Source organism: Pongo abelii, chromosome 5, assembly GCF_028885655.2.
Source record: "Pongo abelii isolate AG06213 chromosome 5, NHGRI_mPonAbe1-v2.0_pri, whole genome shotgun sequence".
Taxonomy (NCBI): Eukaryota; Metazoa; Chordata; class Mammalia; order Primates; family Hominidae; genus Pongo; species Pongo abelii.
In genome coordinates this window covers 30,748,947-30,772,862 of record NC_071990.2, presented here as the reverse complement: position 1 = coordinate 30,772,862, position 23,916 = coordinate 30,748,947, and the positions used below count along the sequence as shown (strand labels likewise).

Sequence of the window (23,916 nt, the reverse complement as noted above, 5' to 3'; positions counted from 1 at the left end):
CATGCCTGTAATCCCAGCTACTTGGGAGGCTGAAGCAGAAGAATCGCTTGAACCCGGGAGGCGGAGGTTGCGGTGAGTCGAGATCGAGCCATTGCACTCCAGCCTGGGCAACAAGAGCGAAACTCCATCTCAAAAATTAAATAAATTAGTTAATTAAAAAATAAAAATAAATGATTTTATTATCCTTCCCTCGCCCCTCGAAAGGTGGGGACAGCCTTTAAGACAGAGAGCAAACCAGTTTTCTCTGTTCGACTACAGATCTTTAGGATCTTGGATTTAAGAAAATGACCTCAAAATGTCCGTCAGAGATGTATTCCCAGGAAGAAAGATATGACTTCTACTACAAACCAAATCAAAAGGAAATGAAATTCCAATGCAACAAGGAGTGAAATGCCACGCCTACGGGCTGTTCTCCAAACTGCAGCCTCCAGCCACGACTGCAACGCGCAACCCACTTTCATTTCTCATGAGTCAGCGGACACCATGTCTGGGAGGACCGAGGAAAGGCGCTCTGGCCGTACGAGACACGGCGGACGTCTATGACACAGCCCCTCTATCCGTTGCCGGCAGCTGGCGCCAGACTCTCTGGTCGCGGTTTGGAACTGCGCGGGAAGTGGGTGGTGGGCGGGCAAGCGGTAGTGGGTTGTCCCTTGGAGCGGCCAATCGACGTGCATTATTCTGTCGGCGCAGGGCGGCCTTCAATTACCGTCTCATTAACTGATCTCAGCAGCCTGGGAGACACCGCCCATTTGAACTGTAAGGGGGCGGGGCTTTGGGTGTGCCTCCGCTCGACTTGCTGCGGCTGTGAAAGACAGCGGCAGGAGCCAATCAGCAAATCGGATCTTTTTCGGCGCACGCAGTCGCTCCACCCGGGTCGCGACCGTTACTGGTGGCGCGCGCGGGGACTTAAAGTAGGTGAGTTCTAGGGGCCTGGCCCACGGCTCCCCAGGAGCCATCTTGGTTCCCCCAGAAGGCGGGAGGGGTGTACCTTGGGTGCGACTGGGCGGAGGTGACTTGGAAGTTCGCTTCTCGGACTGTAATACCCTTACCTGGCGCCCCGCTCCGAGTTTAGGTATGAAGACACAGGGAGACGTTGGGCCACAAGGGAACCCACTCAGGTGGGGACCAAAGATGGTGGCTCTTTGAATTGGAGCCAAGCGTGGTGGGCACTCGCTGAGTTGGCCTGTCATAAAGACGGAGTTGACACTTTATCCATGGGGCATCCTACTTTCCCTACCTGTCAACAGTTTCCCTCTAGAGTGGCATATTTTCAGGTGAATTCCATTTATGCTATTTTCTTTCCATCTCATTTGTTCCTTCATCAGTAGGCTCGGTGATGAGCCTTCCCAAGGGCAGGGTTGATTTCATGTTTGGTTCACAGATGTATGCCGAATACTTCAAACAGCACTAGGTATACCATAACCATTGAATGAATATGATGGACCCTAGGGGAAAGACACAGTTCCCCTAATCCAGTCCTGGAGGTGGGTGTGAAGGCAGAAATGGAAAGTAATGGTTACAATATAGCGAGAGATCTTAGAGTAAACACAAGTCCATTGACCACTGTGGAACAGGCAGGATACACCAGGAACACCAGAAAGCAGGGAAGACGCCAGGAAAGGGTTTGCTGAGAAAGTGACATTTGAGGCCAGGCGCGGTGGCTCACTGCTGTAATCCCAACACTTTGGGTGGCCAAGGTGGGCGGATCACCTGAGGTCAGGAGCTCGAGACTGTGGTGAAACCCCGTCTCTACTAAAAATACAAAAATTAGCCAGGCGTGATGCCGGGCGCCTGTAATCCCAGCTGCTCGGGAGGCTGAGGCAGAAGAATCGCTTGAAGCCGGGAGGCAGAGGTTGCAGTGAGCCAAGATAGCACCACTGCACTCCAGCCTGGACGACAGAGCGAGATTCCATCTCAAAAAAAAAAAAAAAGAAAAGAAAGAAAGTGACATTTGAACTGAATCTTAAAGGATAGGTAGAAGTTGGACCAGAAAACTAGGTGGGAAAAAGCCAAGGAATTGGTCTAAGGCATGAAGATGTGGGGGGACAAGAACAGTGTGTTCGAAGACTGGGGAAAAATGTCTGGCTGAACCATAGGCTTTTGCGGGCGAGGGGTAGGCGTTACAAGATGTGAAGTTCAGATCATGGAGGGTCTCGCTAAGCAGTTTAGATTTTATTCTGTGTGCACGAAAAACCATCAGAAGATTTTAGAGGAGAGACATTATCTGGGTGATTTGGGGCAAGTCTTAACCTTATATATGCTTATGTATGTTTCAAGGAGATCTGAAAATCTTAACCCAGCTATGTTGCAGTTTCTTTATCTGAAGAAATGGAAGATAGTAATACCTACTTTACAAGGTTCTTGTGAAGATTAAATGAGTCAGAGTCGATATAAAGTAATTAGAACAGTGCTTGACACATAGGAAGCTTCTATATATGTCATCTTTTGTTATCATTTTTTGCAGTTGCATCTGATCATACTGAGGTGGTCTGGTAAAGTATAAAAAGCATGGGCTAAAAAAGAAAGAAAAACAACCGGGCGCAGTGGCTCACACCTGTAATCCCAGCACTTTGGGAGGCCAAGGTGGGCGGATCACCTGAGGTCTAGAGTTCGAGTCCACCCTGGCCAATATGGCAAAACCCCATCTCTTCTAAAAATACAAAAATTAGCCAGGCATGGTGGCAGGTGCCTGTAATCTCAGCTACTCGGGAGGCTGAGGTGAGAGAATTGCTTGAAACCGGGGAGGCAGAGGTTGCCATAGGCCCAAGATCTTACCACTGCACTCCAGCCTGGGGAGCAGAACGAGACTCCGTCACAAAAAAAAAAAAAAAAATGTTTTAAGTGCTTCAGAAGGTTAACAACAGAAAGATTGGTGGAAAGAGAAGCATCGACGTTCACAATGATCCAGTTCACCCCCTAGGTTTCAGTCTGATAACTCTGATGCTGTTTGTGTGAACCAATGATGAGGATAATTGATAATGTGTATCCTTCCCAGATCATGGAGGACACCCAGGCTATTGACTGGGATGTTGAAGAAGAGGAGGAGACAGAGCAATCCAGTGAATCCTTGAGGTGTAACATGGAGCCAGTAGGGCGGCTACATATCTTTAGTGGTGCCCATGGACCAGAAAAAGGTCGGAGGGTATTGGGTGTTCAAGTATTGATATAGGTCTTTTATTTTTGTGGGAAGGTATTTGGAGGGTTGCAAGAAGCTTATGTATGTTTCAAGGGGATGTGAATTTTTTTTTTTTTCATGAATGGAAGAGATGGGGCTGATTGAGTTGATTGTTGCAGACTACTACCCTGGACTCACTGGAAGTGATTTTACTTTGATAAAAGAAGATTAAGAGATTGAATCAATTAAGTGAATCAATTAAGCAGTGATTCACACCTGTAATTCCCATGCTTTGAGAGGCCAAGGCAGAAGGATCACTTGAGACTAGGAGTTAGAGACCAGCCTGGGTAGCATAGCAAAACCCTGTCTCTACGAAAAATTTAAAAATTAGCCAGGTGTGGTGGTTCATTTCACATCTGTAGTCCCACCTACTTGGGAGGCTGAGCCAGGATGATCGCTTGAACCCAGGAGTTCAAGATTGCACTGATCTATGATCATGCCACTGCATTCTAGCCTGGGTGACAGAATGAGACCCTGTCTCAAAACAAAAAAAAAATCAAATAAAATCCAATTGTATGCTCTGGAGATGGATGGTAGTGATGATTGCACAACAGTGTGAATGCACTTAATGCCACTGAACTGTACACTTAAAATTATTAAGGTGATACATTTTGTGTTATGTGTATTTTATAACAGTGAAAAAACATCCATTGTGGATGGATGCGGTATTGCATATACTCTTTCAGTGCCCAGATATCCTAGGGCTTTTTATTTTTCTAATGCATATGGAGGCCTTGAGTGAGTAGTAGAGTACCTAATAGGCACTTTTTCCTAATGACAGGCCAGAACTCTGACCTTGGAGCTTACCTACCTCTCTAATTCTTAGATTTCCCACTACACCTTGGGAAGAATGTGGTAGGCCGAATGCCTGACTGCTCTGTGGCCCTGCCCTTTCCATCTATCTCCAAACAACATGCAGAGATTGAAATCTTAGCCTGGGACAAGGCACCTATCCTCCGAGACTGTGGGAGCCTTAATGGTACTCAAATCCTGAGACCTCCTAAGGTTTTGAGCCCTGGGGTGAGTCACCGTCTGAGGGACCAGGAATTGATTCTCTTTGCTGACTTGCTCTGCCAGTACCATCGCCTGTATGTCTCTCTGCCCTTTGTCTCCCGGGGCCCTCTGACAGTAGAAGAGACACCCAGGGTACAGGGAGGAACTCAACCCCAGAGGCTTCTGTTGGCTGAGGACTCGGAGGAGGAAGTAGGTAAGTTCGTATATTGGCAGGGAGAATGAGGAGACAGGAATAATGAGTGTACAATTGTCAACTTATTCCTTTCCGTTCTTGACAGATTTTCTTTCTGAAAGGCTCATGGTAAAAAAATCAAGGACCACATCTTCCTCTGTGATAGTTCCAGAGAGGTGAGTGCCAAAGAGTCAGACACCTGAGTCTTCAAAATGAGGAAGAACCAGGGGCTGGAGGATCAATCTCTAAAAGAGATGATTATCATGAGAGTTGGGGCTGGGGAACCATACATATTCATTCACTCAGCTGAATTTTTATGGAGCACGTCTGATGTGCCAAGTGGAAAACAAATTGGAAACAGAAGAAGAAATATGCTACCTTGTGTCTCCCCTCAAGGAGCTCACAGTTGAGTTGGGGTATCCCTTCCAGGGAAATAAATTCTATAGACTCTCTTTTCTTCCCTTCACAGTGATGAAGAGGGGCACTCCCCTGTCCTGGGCAGCCTTGGGCCGCCTTTTGCCTTCAATATGAACAGTGACACAGATGTGGAAGAAGGTCAGCAACCAGCCACAGAGGAGGCCTCCTCAGCTGCCAGAAGAGGTGCCACTATAGAGGCAGAGCAGTCTGAAGCTGAAGTTGTAACTGAAATCCAGCTTGAAAAGGATCAGCCTTTAGTGAAGGAGAGGGACGATGATACAAAAGTCAAGAGGGGTGCAGGGAATGGGGTGGTTCCAGCTGGGGTGATTCTGGAGAGGAGCCAACCTCCTGGAGAGGACAGTGACACAGATGTGGATGATGACAGCAGGCCTGGAAGGCCAGCTGAGGTCCATTTGGAAAGGGCTCAGCCTTTTGGCTTCATCGACAGCGACACTGATGCGGAAGAAGAGGGGATCCCAGCAACCCCAGTTGTCATTCCTATGAAGAAGAGGAAGATCTTCCATGGAGTTGGTACAAGGGGTCCTGGAGCACCAGGCCTGACCCATCTGCAGGAGAGCCAGGCTGGTAGTGATACAGATGTGGAGGAAGGCAATGCCCCACAGGCTGTCCCTCTGGAGAAAAGCCAAGCTTCCATGGTTATCAACAGCGATACAGATGACGAGGAAGAAGTCTCAGCAGCGCTGACTTTGGCACGTCTGAAAGAGAGCCAGCCTGCTATATGGAACAGAGATGCAGAAGAGGACATGGCCCAACGTGTGGTCCTTCTGCAGCGTAGCCAAACCACCACTGAGAGAGACAGTGACACAGACGTGGAGGAGGAAGAGCTCCCGGTGGAAAATAGAGAAGCTGTCCTCAAGGGTCACACAAAGATTAGAGCCCTTGTTAGAGCACATTCAGAAAAGGACCAACCTCCTTTTGGGGACAGTGTGGAAGCAGATAAGAGCTCACCTGGGATCCACCTGGAGAGAAGCCAAGCCTCCACCACAGTGGACATCAACACACAAGTGGAGGAGGAAGTTCCGCCAGGGTCAGCCATTATACATATAAAGAAGCATCAGGTGTCTGTGGAGGGGACAAATCAAACAGATGTGAAAGCAGTTGGGGGACCAGCAAAGCTGCTTGTGGTATCTCTAGAGGAAGCCTGGCCTCCGCATGGGGACTGTGAAATAGGTGCGGAGGAGGGCACCTCCTTAGCAGCCTCAGCAGTTGCAGATGTAAGAAAGAGCCAGCTTCCAGCAGAAGGGGATGCTGGGGCAGAGTGGGCTGCAACTGTTCTTAAGCAGGAGAGAGCTCATGAGGTGGGGGCCCAGGGTGGGCCACCTGTGGCACAAGTGGAGCAGGACCTCCCTATCTCAAGAGAGAACCTCACAGATCTGGTGGTGGACACAGACACTCTAGGGGAATCCACCCAGCCACAGAGAGAGGGAGCCCAGGTCCCCACAGGAAGGGAGAGAGAACAACATGTGGGTGGGACCAAGGACTCTGAAGACAACTATGGTGGTAAGTGCTGGCCTGCCTTCCTTGACCTCTGAAATCAACCAGGGTTCTAACAGTTGGGGTTGGGGAGAGAAAGGTAGAGATTATTTAAGGAGTTTAGTGTCAGGTATGATTTTTGTTTTAAACTATCTATCTTATATTCCTCCCCTACCAGATTCTGAAGATCTGGACCTACAAGCTACCCAGTGCTTTCTGGAGAATCAGGGCCTGGAAGGTGAGGACTTCTGTGTTATTTGAATCCAGTACCAATAGGAGCTGGGAGATTAGACTGGTGGTCCTTGAAGGGTAAAGGCTAGTGTGGGTAGGGTAGGAGACCAGGAATGGGACCCTACAGTAGTATGGAGGAGATGAACTTAGGCCATCTTTTCTTGTATAGCAGTCCAGAGCATGGAGGATGAACCTACCCAGGCCTTCATGTTGACTCCACCCCAAGAGCTTGGCCCTTCCCATTGCAGCTTCCAGACAACAGGTACAAGAAACTCTTTCCTCCTCTGTGTCGCCAATTTTGCATTCTTTTTTTTTTCCTCTGTCACTCAGGCTGGAGTACAGTGGCGCAGTCTCGGCTCACTGTAACCTCCACCTCCCAGGCGGTTTCTCTTCCTTCAGCTTCCCAGGTAGCTGGGATTACAGCTGCCCATGACCATGCCTGGCTAATTTTTTGTATGTTTAGTAGAGACAGGGTTTCACCACGTTGGCCAGGCTGGTCTCGAACTCCCGACCTCAAGTGATCCGCCTGCCTCGGCCTCCCAAAATGCTGGGATTGCAGGCGTAAGCCACTGCGCCTGGCCTGCATTCTTTCTTGATTTGCCTTCCTACATGTTTCTTTCATATTCTGATTACAATCAGCCCTCTGTGTATGCGAGTTTGTGTCCGGGAATTCAACCAGCTGCAGATTGAAAATATTTAGGGACTGGCCTGGACAACAGAGAGAGACCTGGTCTCCACAAAAATGAAAAAATTAGCCCAGCCTAGTAGTGAGCACCTGTAGTCCCAGTTACATGGAAGGCCAGGATGGGAGGATCAATTGAGCCTAGCCTGGGAAATAGCCCTTCCCTCAACCCCCACCCCCCAAGGTCTTTTTAAAAAAACACACACACTATTGCAGCACTGTTCACAATAGGCAAGATATGAAATCAAACTAAATGTCCATCAACAGATGAATGGATAAAGAAAATGTAGGCCGGGGTCGGGCACAGTGGCTCACACCTCTAATCCCAACACTTTGGGAGGCCAAGGCAGGCAGATCACCTGAGATCGGGAGTTTGAGACCAGCCTGACCAACATGGAGAAACCCCGTCTCTACTAAAAATACAAAATTAGCCGGGTGTGGTGGTGCATGCCTGTAATCCAGCTACTCAGGAGGCTGAGTCAGGAGAATCCCTTGAACCCGGGAGGCGGAGGTTGCAGTGAGCTGAGATCGTGCCATCGCACTCCAGCCTGGGCAACAAGAGTGAAACTCTGTCTCAAAAAACGAAAGAAAAGAAAATGTAGGCCGGGCACAGTGCCTCATGCCTGTAATCCCAGCACTTTGGGAAGCCGAAGTGGGCAGATCACATGAGGTCAGGAGTTTGAGACCAGCCTGGCCAACATGGTGAAACCCTGTCTCTACTAAAAATACAAAAATTAGCTGGGCATGGTGGCAGGTGCCTGTAGTCCCAGCTACTTGGGAGACTGAAGCAGGAGACTCATTTGAACCCCGGAGGCAGAGGTTGCAGTGAGCCAAGATCACACCACTGCACTCCAACGTGGGCGACAGAGTGAGACTTCATCTCTAATAAAAAAAAAAAAAAAAGAAAATGTGTATATGGGCTGGGTGCAGTGGCTCAAAATACAAAAATTAGCTGGGCATGGTGGCATGCACCTGTAGTCTTAGCTACTCGGGAGGTTGAGATGGGAGGATTGCTGGAGCCTAAGACGCAGAGGTTGCAGTGAGCTGAGATCACGCCACTGCACTCCAAACTGGGCGACAGAGCAAGACTCAATCTAAAAAAAAAAGAAAATGTGTATATATACACAATGGAACAGTATTCAGCCACAGAAGAGAATGAAATCCTGTCATCTGCAGCAACATGGATGAACCCTGAGGACATTATGTTAAGTGAAATAAGTCGGCACAGAAAGGCAAATATTGCATGCTCACTCATGTGGGAGCTAAAAACATGGATCTCATGGAAGTAGAGAGTAGAATGGTGGTTACCAAAGGCTGGGAAGGGTAGAGGGACAGAATGCATAAAGAGGTTGGTTAATGAATACAAAAATCCAGTCAGATTGAATGAATAAGTTCTAGTGTTCAGTTCCACAGTAGGGTTACTATAGTTAATAATTTATTGTGTATTTCAAAATAGCTAGAAGAGATTTGATATGTTTCCAAGACAAAGAAATGATAAATGTTTGAGATAGTGGATATCCCAATTATCTTGGTTTTATCATTGTACATTGTATGTATGAGTCAAAATAGCACAGGTACCCCATAAATATGTACAATTATTATGTGTCAATGAAAAAAAAAGAAAATGTGGTATATATACACAGTGGAATACTATTCAGCCTTTAAAAAGAAGGAAATTCCAGCCAAGCATGGTGGCTCACACCTGTAATCCCAGCACTTTGGGAGGCCAAGGTGGGCGGATCACTTGAGTCTAAGAGTTCAAGACCAAACCCCATCTCTACAACAAATACAAAAAATTAGCCCGGCACTTTGGCACACGCCATAGTCCCAGCTACTTGGGAGGCTGAGGTGGGAGGATCTCCTGAGCCCAGCAGTTGGAAGTTGCAGTGAGCCAACATCATGCCTCTGCACTCCAGCCTGGGTGACAGAGTGAAACTCTGTCTCAAGAAGAGAGAGACTATTCAGGGAACTCTCTTATTAGGCTATGATGTTTTTCTTTCTTGCTTTATTTTTTTGAGACATGGGCTGGAGTGCAGTGGTATGATGAGAGACTATTCAGGGAACTCATATTAGGCTATGATGTTTTTCTTTTTCTCTTGGTTGTTTTTTTTTTGTTTTTTTTTTTTTGTTTTTTTTTTTTTGAGACAGAGTCTCTGTCACTCAGGCTGAAGTGCAGTGGTATGATCGCAGCTCACTACAGTCTTGACCTTTGGGGTTCAAGTAGTTCTCCTACCTCAGCCTCCCGGATAGCTGAGACTACAGGACTACAGGTCCCCACCCCCACACCTAATTTTTTTGTATTTTTTGTAGAGATGGGGTTTTGCCATGTTGTCCAGCCTAGTCTCAAACTCCTGGCCTCAAGCAATCCTCATGTCTTGGCCTCCCAAAGTGCTGGGATTACATGTCTGAGCCACCATGCCCGCCCAAGGCTATGACCTTTTAGAGACAAACGTTAAATGTTATAACTATCGTTCTTATTCCCAGCTTTCCTTTAATAACCTGTTCAGATTTATTATTCATGAGTTTATCTAAATCCTTTCTCATCATATTTATTATGTCAACCTGTACTTCCCTTTCCCTCCTCCTCTCCCTCTTCTCTCTCTCTCTCCCCCTCTCCCTCTCTCTCTCTTCCTTCCTCCCCTTCCAGGTACCCTAGATGAACCATGGGAGGTCCTGGCTACACAGCCATTCTGTCTGAGAGAGTCTGAGGACTCTGAGACCCAGCCTTCTGACACCCACCTTGAGGCCTATGGACCTTGCCTGTCTCCACCTAGGGCAATACCAGGAGACCAACATCCAGAGAGCCCAGTTCACACAGAGCCAATGGGGATTCAAGGCAGAGGGAGGCAGACTGTGGATAAAGTCATGGGTATACCAAAAGAAACAGCAGAGAGGGTGGGCCCTGAGAGAGGGCCATTGGAGAGAGAGACTGAGAAACTGCTACCAGAAAGACAGACAGATGTGACAGGAGAGGAAGAATTAACCAAGGGGATACAGGACAGAGAACAAAAACAGTTGTTAGCTAGAGACACCCAGAGACAAGAATCTGACAAAAATGGGAAAAGTGCAAGTCCTGAAAGAGATTGGGAGAGTTTGAAGGTAGAAATTGAGACATCCGAGGAAATACAAGAGAAACAAGTAAAGAAGCAGACCCTTCCAAGCAAAGCATTTGAGAGAGAAGTAGAGAGACCAGTAGCAGACAGAGAGTGCGAGCCAGCCGAGTTAGAAGAGAAGGTGCCCAAAGTGATCCTGGAGAGAGACACACAGAGAGGGGAGCCAGAGGGAGGGAGCCAGGACCAGAAAGGGCAGGCCTCCAGCCCAACACCAGAGCCTGGGGTGGGGGCGGGGGACCTTCCGGGACCTACCTCAGCCCCCGTACCTTCTGGGAGCCAGTCAGGTGGAAGGGGATCCCCAGTGAGCCCCAGGAGGCATCAGAAAGGTAAGTGAAGGCAGAGGGGAACCCAAGGTGATACACAGGCCTCATGATAATCAACCCCTGGGCAACCAGCTGCTTGGAACTCAGCCACCTTTGTGTTTACTTTCTGTCTAGGCCTCCTGAATTGCAAGATGCCACCTGCTGAGAAGGCTTCCAGGATCAGAGCTGCTGAGAAGGCTTCCAGGGTGAGAGCTACTTTTTCTACCTCCTATCCCACAAGTCATCTCTATATCCTCTCCAATGCTCTTTCGCCTAGCCTCACTTTAATCTATTCCTTTCTCATTATTCAGTTTTCTTCTGTTTTTGTCACTCCTTGATTGGCTTCTATTCCTTTATCCTCAGCTCCCGTTGTTTTCCATATCTGTTTCCCAAGTTGTATCTTCTACCTGACTCCAAAGAAAGACCCTTCGTGTTTCTTCTTTCTTTGCCCCAGCCATCCTTTTCATTACCATCATCCATATGTGGAGAACACTATAGTAGCATTATGGAGACAGGTCCGTGGGAAAAAGGTAGCCTCCCACGTAGATCCCAGTCTAATGGAGGAGAGATCATAGACAGAAAGGAAAATCCAGTGAGCATATTTTTTGTTTTTGTTTCTGCTCTTTTTTGAGACAGAGTCTGTCTCTGTCACCCAGGCTGGAGTGTGCAGTGGCGTGATCTCAGCTCACTGTAACCTCCGTCTCTCGGGTTCAAACAATTTTCCTGCCGCAGCCTCCCAAGTAGCTGGGACTACAGGCGCATGTCACCCGGCTAATTTTTGTGTGTCTTTTTGTTTTTTTTGAGACAGTCTCACTCTGTCACCCAGGCTGGAGTGCAGTGGCGCGATCTTGGCTCACTGCAACCTCTGCCTCCCAGGTTCAAGCGATTCTCCTCCCTCAGCTTCCCAGGTAGCTGGGACTACAGGCGCCTGCCAACACACCCAGCTAATTTTTTTTTTTGAGACGGAGTCTCGCTCTGTCCCCCAGGCTGGAGTGCAGTGGCGCCATCTCGGCTCACTGCAAGCTCCGCCTCCCGAGTTCACGCCATTCTCCTGCCTCAGCCTCCCAAGTAGCTGGGACTACAGGCGCCCGCCACCACGCCCAGCTAATTTTTTGTATTTTTTAGTAGAGACAGGGTTTCACCGTGTTAGCCAGGATGGTCTCGGTCTCCTGACCTTGTGATCCACCCACCTCGGCCTCCCAAAGTACTGGGATTATAGCCATGAGCCACCACGCCCAGTGGAAATCTAGTAAGCCTATCTAACCATAAACAAGTATCAAGAACAGTATCCAAGTTCTATCTCTCTTCTCCACCTCCTCCCCCTCACTTGCTTCTGTTTCCCCTAGGGCGATCAGGAATCTCCAGATGCTTGTCTGCCTCCTACAGTGCCTGAAGCCCCAGCCCCACCCCAAAAGCCCCTTAACTCTCAGAGCCGGAAACATCTTGCACCTCAGCCCCTTCTTTCTCCCCTTTTACCTTCTATCAAGCCAACCATTCATAAGACCAGGCAAGATGGGAGTCAGGAAGCTGCAGAGACTCCCTTGTCCTCAGAGCTGGAGCCTTTCTACCCAAAGCCTAAAATCATAACTCGAAAGTCCTCCAGGATGACACCCTTTCCAGCTACCTCTGCTGCCCCTGAGCCCCACCCTTCCACCTCCACAGCCCAGCCAGTCACTCCCAAGCCCACATCTCAGGCCACTAGGAGCAGGACAAATAGGTCCTCTGTCAAGACCTCTGAACCAGTTGTCCCCGCAGCCCCTGAGCTCCAGCCTTCCACCTCCACAGACCAGCCTGTCACCTCTGAGCCCACATCTCAGGTTACTAGGGGAAGAAAAAATAGATCTTCTGTTAAGACCCCTGAAACAGTTGTGCCCACAGCCCTTGAGCTCCAGCCTTCCACCTCCACCGACCGACCTGTCACCTCTGAGCCCACATCTCAGGCTACTAGGGGAAGAAAAAATAGATCCTCTGTCAAGACCCCTGAACCAGTTGTCCCCACAGCCCCTGAGCTCCAGCCTTCCACCTCCACAGACCAGCCTGTCACCTCTGAGCCCACATCTCAGGCTACTAGGGGAAGAAAAAATAGATCCTCTGTCAAGACCCCTAAAACAGTTGTGCCCACAGACCCTGAGCTCCAGCCTTCCACCTCCACAGACCAGCCTGTCACCTCTGAGCCCACATCGCAGGCTACTAGGGGAAGAAAAAATAGATCCTCTGTCAAGACCCCTGAAACAGTTGTGCCCACAGCCCCTGAGCTCCAGCCTTCCACCTCCACAGACCAGCCTGTCACCTCTGAGCCCACATCGCAGGCTACTAGGGGAAGAAAAAATAGATCCTCTGTCAAGACCCCTGAAACAGTTGTCCCCACAGCCCTTGAGCTCCAGCCTTCCACCTCCACAGACCGACCTGTCACCCCTAAGCCCACATCTCAGACCACTAGGAGCAGGACAAATATGTCCTCTGTCAAGACCTGTGAAACAGTTGTCCCCACAGCCCCTGAGCTCAAGCCTTCCACCTCCACAGACCAACCTGTCACCCCTAAGCCCACATCTCGGACCACTAGGAGCAGGACAAATATGTCCTCTGTGAAGACCCCTGAATCAACTGTCCCTATAGCCCCTGAGCTCCCACCTTCCACCTCCACAGAGCAGCCTGTCACCCCTGAGCCTGCATCTCAGGCTACTACGGGAAGAAAAAATAAGTCCTCTGTCAAGACCCCTGAAACAGTTGTCCCCACAGCCCCTAAGCTCCAGCCTTCCACCTCCACAGACCAGCCTATCACCCCTGAGCCCACATCTCAGGCTACTAGGGGAAGAAAAAATAGATCCTCTGTCAAGACCCCTGAAACAGTTGTCCCCACAGCCCCTAAGCTCCAGCCTTCCACTTCCACAGACCAACCTGTCACTCCTGAGCCCACATCTCAGGCCACCAGGGGCAGGACAAATAGATCCTCTGTGAAGACCCCTGAAACAGTTGTCCCTACAGCCCCTGAGCTTCAGCCTTCCACCTCCACAGACCAGCCTCTTACCCCTGAGCCTACATCTCAGGCTACTAGGGGAAGAACAGATAGATCCTCTGTCAAGACTCCTGAAACAGTTGTCCCCACAGCCCCTGAGCTACAGGCTTCTGCCTCCACAGACCAGCCTGTCACCTCTGAGCCCACATCTCGGACCACTAGGGGAAGAAAAAATCGGTCCTCTGTCAAGACCCCTGAAACAGTTGTGCCCACAGCCCCTGAGCTCCAGCCTTCCACCTCCATAGACCAACCTGTCACCCCTGAGCCCACATCTCGGGCCACTAGGGGCAGGACAAATAGGTCCTCTGTCAAGAACCCTGAATCAATTGTCCCTATAGCCCCTGAGCTTCAGCCTTCCACCTCCAGAAACCAGCTTGTCACCCCTGAGCCCACATCTCGGGCCACTAGAGGCAGGACAAATAGATCCTCTGTCAAGACCCCTGAACCAGTTGTCCCCATAGCCCCTGAGCCCCATCCTACCACCTCCACAGACCAGCCTGTCACCCCCAAGCTCACATCTAGGGCCACTAGGAGAAGGACAAATAGGTCCTCTGTCAAGACTCCCAAACCAGTTGAACCAGCAGCCTCTGATCTTGAGCCTTTTACCCCCACAGACCAGCCTGTCACCCCTGAGGCCATAGCTCAGGGTGGTCAGAGCAAAACACTGAGGTCTTCCACAGTAAGAGCTATGCCGCTTCCTACCACCCCTGAATTCCAATCTCCTGTCACCACAGACCAGCCTATTTCCCCTGAGCCTATTCCTCAACCCAGTTGCATCAAGAGTCAGAGAGCCACTGGGAATCCTGGCTCCCTCGCAGCTCCCATTGACCGTAAGCCTTGCTCTGCACCCTTGGAACCTAAATCCCAGGCCTCAAGGAACCAAAGATGGGGAGCAGTGAGAGCAGCTGAATCCCTTACAGCCATTCCTGAGCCTGCCTCTCCCCAGCTTCTTGAGACACCAACTCATGCCTCCCAGATCCAAAAGGTGGAACCAGCAGGTAGATCTAGGTTCACCCTGGAGCTCCAGCCTAAGGCCTCTCAAAGCCGCAAGAGGTCTTTAGCTACCATGGATTCACCACCACATCAAAAACAGCCCCAAAGAGGGGAAGTCTCCCAGAAGACAGTGATTATCAAGGAAGAGGAAGAAGATACTGCAGAGAAGCCAGCGAAGGAAGAGGTGAGGAGAGGGTTGGGACCACAAAGCTAGGAAAAATGACTTCAGGGCTCTGAAACTCCCACCAAGATTTTTCTCAATCTCAGGATGTCGTGACTCCAAAACCAGGCAAGAGAAAGAGAGACCAGGCAGAGGAGGAGCCCAACAGAATACCAAGCCGCAGCCTCCGACGGACCAAACTTAACCAAGAATCAACAGCCCCCAAAGTAAGAGACAAAGGCATGGGACTTTGTGGGAGACAGATGAGGGGAGGATGCACGGAGACCTAGAGGACTGTAGAGATGGGTGCTGATGGCATGGCTTGCCGTGACCACCTCAACCCTTCCACAGGTGCTCTTCACAGGAGTGGTGGATGCTCGGGGAGAGCAGGCTGTGCTGGCACTGGGGGGAAGTCTGGCTGGTTCAGCGGCAGAGGCTTCCCACCTGGTCACTGATCGCATCCGCCGGACAGTCAAGTTCCTGTGTGCCCTGGGGCGGGGAATCCCCATTCTGTCCCTGGACTGGCTGCATCAGGTGAGAGGCCAAGGGATGATGACAGACCAATATAGTGGCAAGACTGCTCACATAGTGCCCTAGAAAGTGGTGGAGGGGAAGAGGTGTTACAGGAAGACAGGGGCATTAGTGAGCCAGAAGCCTGAATTGATTTAAAAGAAATTTTGTGAGCTTTTTCTAAATGCTAGGCAGGAGAGCTGAGTGAGGGGCTGGGCTGAGCTTTGATGCTGACTGCTGCCGTCCTTAGTCCCGCAAGGCTGGTTTCTTCTTATCACCGGATGAATATGTGGTGACCGACCCTGAGCAAGAGAAGAACTTTGGCTTTAGCCTTCAAGACGCACTGAGCCGGGCTCGGGAGCGAAGGCTGCTAGAGGTGAGAAGCTATCTTTTGACCTGTGCTTCAGCCCTCCCTCCAGTGCTTCCCAGCCTACAATACCATCTCCATCATTTCTTTCTCTTAGGGCTATGAGATCTATGTGACCCCTGGAGTCCAGCCACCACCACTTCAGATGGGAGAGATCATTAGCTGCTGTGGAGGCACATACCTACCCAGCATGCCTCGGTCCTATAAGGTATGCTTAGGATGTTCTGGGTCTGGGTGAGGTGGCAGTGGCAGTTAAAGAGGTGGCTGGAATGGCAAAGGTTGGAGGGAAAAAAATGGAGGTACAGAAAGGAATATAGAGTAGTGAGAGGGTGGGGGAAAAGACCTATGGTATAGAAAGGGATAGGAATGAGGGGACAGATCTGCTGATACCCCCATATAACAATCACCGAGATTCAGCAGCAGCTTAATTTAGATTATGCTACATTTGCTCCATCTATCCCTTTTTTCCTTTGATTTTCTTTTTTTTTTGAGACGGAGTCTCACTCTCAGGCTGGAGTGCAGTGGCACAATCTCGGCTCACTACAATCTCCGCCTCCTGGGTTCACGCCATTCTCCTGCCTCAGCCTCCCAAGTAGCTGGGACTACAGGTGCCCGCCACCACGTCCGGCTAATTCTTTTGTATTTTTAGTAGAGACGGGGTTTCACTGTGTTAGCCAGGATGGTCTTGATCTCCTGACCTCGTGATCCACCCGCCTCGACCTCTCAAAGTGCTGGATTACAGGCGTGAGCCACCGCGCCCAGCTTTTTCCTTTGATTTTCTTTGCTGAAGTATTTCATTTCTTTTTATTTTTCTTTATTCTTTCTTTTTTTTTCCTTTCTCTTTCTTTGCTGAAATATCTTAAAGCAAACTGCCAATATTATATTATTTTTTCCTACGTACTTAAATATATATCTCTAAGAAATGTGTACATTTTATTTCATAATCACAATGCCATTATTGATCCTAAACAAAATTAACAGTAGTTTATTGGTCATTTGCTCACACTCCATTAATAAAATTTCTCCCGTTTTCTGAAAAATCTCTCTATACAGTTGTTCAAATCAGGATTCAAATAAGGTCCACATACTGCCACACCTATTATTTTCTTAATTCTCTTTACTCTAGAGCATCCCTTAACCCACCCAGCTTTTTTTATGCCATCGATTTCCTGCAGAAACTGGGTCACTTGTCCTTTAGAATGTTCCTCAGTCTGGAATTTTGGGTTTGCCTCCTTGTTGTATCATTTATCTTGTTCCTCTGTACTCCATATTTCCTGGAAACTGCAGATAATTGTAAAAGCTTGAATAAATTCAGGTTCATCTTTCTAGCAAAAGTATTTCTTTTTTCTTTTTTCTTTCTTTTTTTTTTTTTTTTTTGAGACAGAGTCTCACTCTGTCGCCAGGCTAGAGTACAGTGGAGCAGTCTTGGCTCACTGCAACCTCCGTCTCCCGGGTTCAAGCCGTTCTCCTGCCTCAACCTCCCGAGTAGCTGGGACTACAGGCGCACGCCACCACGCCCAACTAATTTTTGTATTTTTAGTAGAGACGGGGTTTCACCATGTTGGCCAGGATGGTCTCGATCTCTTGACCTCGTGATCCACCCACCTCGGCCTCCCAAAGTGCTGGGATTATAGGCGTGAGCCACTGTGCCTGGCATCTAGCAAGAGTATTTCTTTTTTTTTTTTTTTTTTTCTTTTGAGATGGAGTCTTGCTCTGTCACCCAGGCTGGAGTGCAGTGGCGCGATCTCGGCTCACTGCAAGCTCCGCCTCCTGGGTTTTCACGCCATTCTCCTGCCCCAGCCTCCCGAGTAGCTGGGAGGACAGGCACCCGCCACCGCGCCCGGCTAATTTTTTTTTTTTTTTTTTTTTTGTATTTTTAGTAGAGACAGGGTTTCACCGTGGTCTCAATCTCCTGACCTTGTGACCCACCCGCCTCAGCCTCCCAAAGTGCTGGGTAATTACAGGCATGAGCCACCGCGCCCGGCCTAGCAAGAGTATTTCATAGACAGTATGCGGTGTGCTTCACTTGGCTTCATATTAGGAGGTATTATTTTAGTGCTGCTAAGACTGGTTAGTGGGTCCTGAACCCATTTCTAGGATTCTTTTTCACCTGATTTTGTCTTTGCTCTGTCTTCCCCAGCCACAGAGAGTTGTGATCACATGCCCTCAGGACTTCCCTCGTTGCTCCATTCCACTGCGGGTTGGGCTGCCCCTCCTCTCGCCTGAGTTCCTGCTGACTGGAGTGCTGAAGCAGGAAGCCAAGCCAGAGGCCTTTGTCCTTTCCCCTTTGGAGATGTCATCCACCTGAGAACTCCACTACCCTTTTCCCTCCCAGACCACGAATTAGAAGATATATGGAAGAAAGAACTCAGGGCGTTAGAAAGGATTGGGGTATATTGATAAAGCTTGTCCTGGAACATGGGTGGGACCAGAAATCTTTATGAATAAATGAAAAGATAAGGGATTTGGAAGCGACAGGTTGTTTTTTGTTTGTTTTTTTAATGGCCATTTTATTTTATTTGTATTTATAGTTTTTTATTTGTATAGATTTAGGGGATACAAGATTTCTTACATGCATGTATTAAATGGCCGTTTTAAAATTAGCTAGTTTCATGCTCAGATGTCATAAGTGGAAGCTATCTTTAGCCAGACTGTTGCAGTTATTGCTCGATGCCACTCATGGTGTCCTACCTCCTATTTGGAAACCATCTCTATTGTTTTCTTACTGAGATTCTTACTTTGGGGTCAGGAACTTGAAGGAATGCTTGGAGTGAGTAGATTCGAGGGTCCAGTTATGGAGTGCTACTAAAACATGTTCTTCTCTCCTGGCCTCTGGAAGCATCTTTAGCTTTGACTTTGGGCAAGTCTCTGTACTTTTCTGGCCAGCTTTTCCAGGATTTATAAAATTAGAGCTTCGGCTTGCCCTCTGTGATAAATAAATATTCACTCTGTGCCTTATGGTGTAGTGTAGTTTTTTAAAATGTCTAAGTCTCAAGACACAAACTTAAAAAAAAAAAAAAGTCATAGACTTGTATTTAATTCATCATTATCTTCTATTTAGGACAATTTATATAACATTTCTTAAGGTTTTTTTTTTTTTTTTCTTGAGACAGGGTCTCATCTCTGTCACCTAGGCTGGAGTGCAGTGGCACCATCTCGGCTCACTGCAACCTCCACCTCCCAGTTCAAGCAATACTCCCACCTCAGCCTCCTGCGTAGCTAGGACTGCAGGCACACACCACCATGCCTGGCTAATTTTTTTTTTTTTATTGTTTAGTAGAGACGGGGCTCTACTAAGTAATTTTTGTATTTTTGGTAGAGATGAGGTTTTGTCATGTTGCCCAGGCTGGTCTCTAACTTCTGACCTCAAGTGATCCACCCACCTCAGCCTCCCGAGTAGCTGGGATTACAGGCACATGCCACCACGCCCAGCTAATTTTTGTATTTTTAGTAGAGACGGGGTTTCACCATGTTGGCCAGGCTGGTCTCGAACTCCTGACCTCAGGTGATCACCTGTCTTGACTTCCCAAAGTGCTGGGATTACAGGCATGAGCCACCGTGACTGGCCTTTTATTTTTTTAAGACAAGGTCTCACTCTGTTGCCCAGGCTGAAGTGCAGTGGCTCAATGTCGGCTTACTGCAGCCTTGACTTCTTGGGCTCAAACGATTTTCCTCTCAGCCTCCCAAGTAGCTGGGACCATAAGTGTGTGCAACCATGCCCGGTGAATTTTGTATTTTTGGTAGAGACGAGGTTTTGTCATGTTGCCCAAGCTGGTCTCTAACTCGTGACCTCAAGTGATCCACCCACCTCAGCCTCCAAAAGTGCTGCGATTACAGGCTTGAGCCACCGTGCCCAGCCAAATTTAAATTTTAAAAGTTGGTTGATTACAAGGATGTGGAGAAATTAGAATCCTTATACGTTGCTGGTAGGAATGTTAGATGGTTCAGCCTCTGTGGTAAACAGTTTGATGGTTCCTCAAAAAGTTAAACATATGGATGGGCACAGTGGCTCACACATGTAATCCTAGCACTTTGGAGGCCAAGGCGGGCAGATCACTTGAGCTCAGGAGTTCACGGCCAGCTGGGCAACATGACAAAACTTCGTCTCTACGAAAAATACAAAAATTCACCAGCCATGGTGGCACACACCTATGGTCCCAGCTACTTGGGAGGCTAAGAGGAAAATCATTTGAGCCCAGGAGGTCAAGGCTGCAGTGGGCCAACACGAGCCACTGCACTTCAGCCTGGGCAGCAGAGTGAGACCTTGTCTCAAAAAAATAAAAGGCCAGTCACGGCAGCTCATGCCTGTAATCCCAGCACTTTGGGAAGTCAAGACAGGTGGATCACCTGAGGTCAGGAGTTCGAGACCAGCCTGGCCAACATGGTGAAACCCCATCTCTACTAAAAATACAAAAATTAGCCGGGCATGGTGGCATGTGCCTGCAATCCCAGCTACTTGGGAGGCTGAGGCAGAAGAATTGCTGGAACCCAGCAAGTGGAAGTTGCAGTGAGCTGAGATCGCGCCACTGCACTCCAGCCTGGGCAACAGAGCAAGACTCCATCTAAAAAAAAAAAGGCCAGGCGTGGTGGCTCACCCTGTAATCCTAGCACTTTGGGAGGCCGAGGTGGGCAGATCACAAGATCAGGAGATCGAGACCATCCTGGCTAACCTGGAGAAACCCTGTCTCTACTAAAAATACAAAAAATTAGCTAGGTGTGGTGGCAGGTTCCTGTAGTCCCAGCTACTCGGGAGGTTGAGGCAGGAGGATCGCTTGAACCCGGGAGACGGAGGTTGCAGTGAGCCAAGACTGCTCCACTGTACTCCAGCCTGGCGACAGAGCGAGACTCCCTCTCAAAAAAAAAAAAAAAAAAAAAAAGTAGCCTCTTTTCTGGCTGGAACCCTCATGTAGGGTGTCGTAGATAAGAAGAAGGAGAGGGCCAGGGTGCAGTGGCTCACACCTGTAATCCCAACACTTTGGGAGGCCGAGGTGGGCTGATCACCTGAGGTCAGGAGTTCGAGATCAGGCTGGCCGACATGACAAAACCCCGTCTCTACTAAAAATACAAAACAAAATTAGCCGGGCATGGTGGCGGGCGCCTGTGATCCCAGCTACTCAGGAGGCTGAGGCAGGAGAATTGCTTGAATGCAGGAGGGGGAGGTTGCATTGAGTCGAGATCACACCATTGGACTCCAGCATGGGAGACAGAGCGAGACCCCGTCTTAAAAAAAAAAAAAGAGAGAGAAAAAGAAGGAGGTTCCTGCTATGCCAGAAACCCTTAAAAAGCGAAGGAATTTCCCAGAGCTGAAGATCAAAGGCCCGAGAAAGAAATTTGCCCAAAAGATTATTCAAAAGGCAAGGAGGAAGCTTATCTATGAAAAAGTGAAGCACTATCACAAGGAATATAGGCAGGTGTACAGAATTGAAATTCAAATGGCTAGGATGGCCAGAAAAGCTGGCAACTTCTATGTACCTGCAAAACTCAAATTGCCATTTGTCATCAGGATCAGTGGTGAGAACCCAAAGGTCCAAAAGGTGTTGCAGCTTCTTCACCTTTGTTAAATCTTCAATGGAACCTTTGTGAAGCTCAACAAGGCTTCAATGAACATGCTGAGAATTGTAGAACTATATATGGCATGGGGGTACCCAAAGCTGAAGTCAGTAAATGAACTAATCTACCAGCATGGTTATGGCAAAAATCAATAAGAAGCAAATTGCTTTGACAGATGACACTTTGATTGCTTTATCTCTTGGTAAATATGGCATCACCTGCATGGAGGATCTGATTCTTGAGATCTATACTGTTGGAAAATGCTTCAAAGAAGCAAATAACTTCCTGTGGCCCTTCAAATTATCCTCTCCACAAGGTAGAATAAAGAAAAAGACCACCCATTTTGTAGAAAGTGGACATGCTGGCAACAGGGAGGACCATATCAACAGATTTATTAGAAGAATGAGCTAAGGTGTCTACCGTGATTGTTTTTCTAATCTAAGCACTTAAGCAGTACCTGCTCTCAAATTGGAGGAAAAAAAGAAAGTTAAACATGGAATTACCAAACAGTCCAGCAATTCTGCTCCTAGGTGTACACCCAGAAGAATTTAAATCAGGTGTCCAGGCTGGGTGGGGTGGCTTATGCCTATAATCCCAGCAGTTTGGGAGGCCAAAGTGGGAGGATTGCATGAGCCCAGGAGTTCATGGGCAACCGGTCTGGGCAACATGGCAAAACCCTGTCACTACAAAAAATACAAAAATGGGCTAGGTGAGGTGGCTCACGCCTGTAATCCTAGCACTTTGGGAGGCAAGGTGGGTAGATCACCTGAGGTCAGGAGTTCAAGATGAGCCTGGCCAACATGGCGAAACCCCACCTCTACTAAAAAATACAAAAATTAGCCAGGCGTGGTGGCTCATGCCTGTAATTCCAGCATTTTGGGAGGCCGAAGGCGGTTGGATCACCTGAGGTCAGGAGTTCGATACCAGCCTGACCAACATGGAGAAACCCCGTCTCTACTAAAAAATACAAAATTAGCTTGGCGTGGTGGTGCATGCTGGTAATCCCAGCTACTCCGGAGGCTGAGGCAGGAGAATCGCTTGAACCTGGGAGTCAGAGATTGTGGTGAGCCAAAATCATGCCATTGCAACAAGAGCAAAACTCCGTCTAAAAAAAAAAAAAGAAAAGAAAAGAAAAGAAAAAGAAATTAACTGGGCCTGGTGACTCACGCCTGTAATCCCAACACTTTGAGAGGCTGAGGCGGGTGGATCACGAGGTCAGGAGATCAAGATCATCCTGTCCAACATGGTGAAACCCCCTCTCTACTAAAAATATAAAAATTAGCTGGGTGTGGTGGCGTGCGCCTGTAGTCCCAGCTACTCGTGAGGCTGAGGCAGAAGAATCACTTGAACCAGGGAGTCAGAGTTTGCAGTGAGCCGAGATCATGCCACTGCACTCCAGCCTGGCTATAGAGGGAGACTCTGTCTCAAAAAATACTAATAATAATAAAATTAGCTGGGCATGGTGGCATGTGGCTGTAATCCCAGCTACTGGGGAGGCTGAGGCTGCAGAATCACTTGAACCTGGGAAGCAGAGGTTGCAGTGAGCTGAGATCATGCCACTGCACTCCAGCCTAGGTGACAGAGAAAGATTCTGTCTCAAAAAAAAAAAAAAAATTTAGCCAGGTGTGGTGGCACATGCCTGTAATCCCAGCTACTTGGAATGCTGAGGTGGGAGGAGGTCGAGGCTGCAATGAGCCATGATTGTGCAACTACATTCCAGCCTGGGTAACAGAGCAAGACCCTGTCTCAAAAAAAAAAAAAAAAAAAGGAAAAGAAAACAGTTGTTCAAACAAATTCTTGTACGTGAGTGTTCATATCAGCACTTTTTACAATAGCCAAAAAGGTGGAAACAACACAAATGTTCATCAGCAAATGAGTGGATAAACAATTGTGATATACCCATACAATCAAATATTATTCAACCATAAAAAAGGATGAAATACTGATATATGCTACAATATTTTGAGGATGAACATCAAAATATTTTGCTAAATGAAGGAAAGCCAGAAACAGAACACATATTATATGATTACACATGTAAGGAATATCCAGAATAAGTAAACCCATAGAGAACAAGAGCAGATTTGTGGTTGCCAGTGGCTGTGGGGTGGGGGGGATGAGAAAATGGGGAGTAACTTCATGGGTATAGAGTTTTATTTTGGGGTGATGAAAATGTTTTGAAGGCCCAGCGTGTGGTAGCTCATGCCTGTAATCCCAGCACTTCAGGAGGCTGGGGCAGGTGGATCACTTGAGGTCAGGAGTTAGAGACTAGCTGGACCAACATGGTGAAACCCTGTCACTACTAAAAATACAAAATTAGCCAGGCGTGGTGGCACATGTCTGTAATCCCAGCTACTTGGGAGGCTGAGCAGGAGAACTGCTTGAACCTGGGTGGCAGAGGTTGCAGTGAGCAGAGATAAGCCATTGCACTCCAGCCTGGGCAATAAGAGCAAAGCTCCATCTCAAAAAAAAAAAAAAAAAAAAAAAAAACATGTTTTGAAACTAGATAGAGGTGGTGGTTGTACCTATTACTAATGTACTAATGTACTAAATACCATTATATTATTCTCTTTAAAGTGGTTAGGCTAGGCCGGGTGTGGTGGCTCACGCCTGTAATCCCAGCACTGTGGGAGGCCAAGGTGGGTGGATCACCGGAGGTCAGGAGTTCGAGACTAGCCTGGCCAACATGGTGAAACCCTATCTCTATTAAAAATACAAAA

At 48.2% G+C, this 23,916-nt stretch overlaps 1 protein-coding gene and 1 pseudogene across 10 annotated transcripts; both read left to right on the top strand.

The window, feature by feature from the left end:
• The first annotated feature begins 270 nt into the window (after positions 1-270).
• Positions 271-18,604, top strand: MDC1 (mediator of DNA damage checkpoint 1). 10 transcript variants are annotated; one of them, XM_063725175.1, is made up of 16 exons: positions 863-915; positions 1,382-2,583; positions 2,996-3,134; positions 4,002-4,382; positions 4,468-4,537; positions 4,831-6,299; positions 6,451-6,510; positions 6,673-6,765; positions 9,833-10,624; positions 10,736-10,806; positions 11,947-14,793; positions 14,877-14,996; positions 15,121-15,303; positions 15,530-15,655; positions 15,744-15,854; positions 17,787-18,604. In XM_063725175.1, the coding sequence occupies exons 3-16, from the start codon at positions 2,999-3,001 to the stop codon at positions 17,952-17,954; spliced, it is 6,627 nt and encodes a 2,208-aa protein (XP_063581245.1). In that variant the 5' UTR covers positions 863-915; positions 1,382-2,583; positions 2,996-2,998; the 3' UTR covers positions 17,955-18,604. The 10 variants fall into 10 exon arrangements, with proteins under 10 accessions (XP_054414616.2, XP_024103914.3, XP_054414620.2 ...); XM_054558644.2 differs by having other exon boundaries at positions 868-915; positions 2,465-2,583; XM_054558641.2 differs by lacking the exon at positions 1,382-2,583 and having other exon boundaries at positions 271-911; positions 6,676-6,765.
• Positions 18,605-20,514: 1,910 nt separating this feature from the next.
• Positions 20,515-21,934, top strand: LOC100449738 (large ribosomal subunit protein uL30-like; annotated as a pseudogene).
• Positions 21,935-23,916: the final 1,982 nt, after the last annotated feature.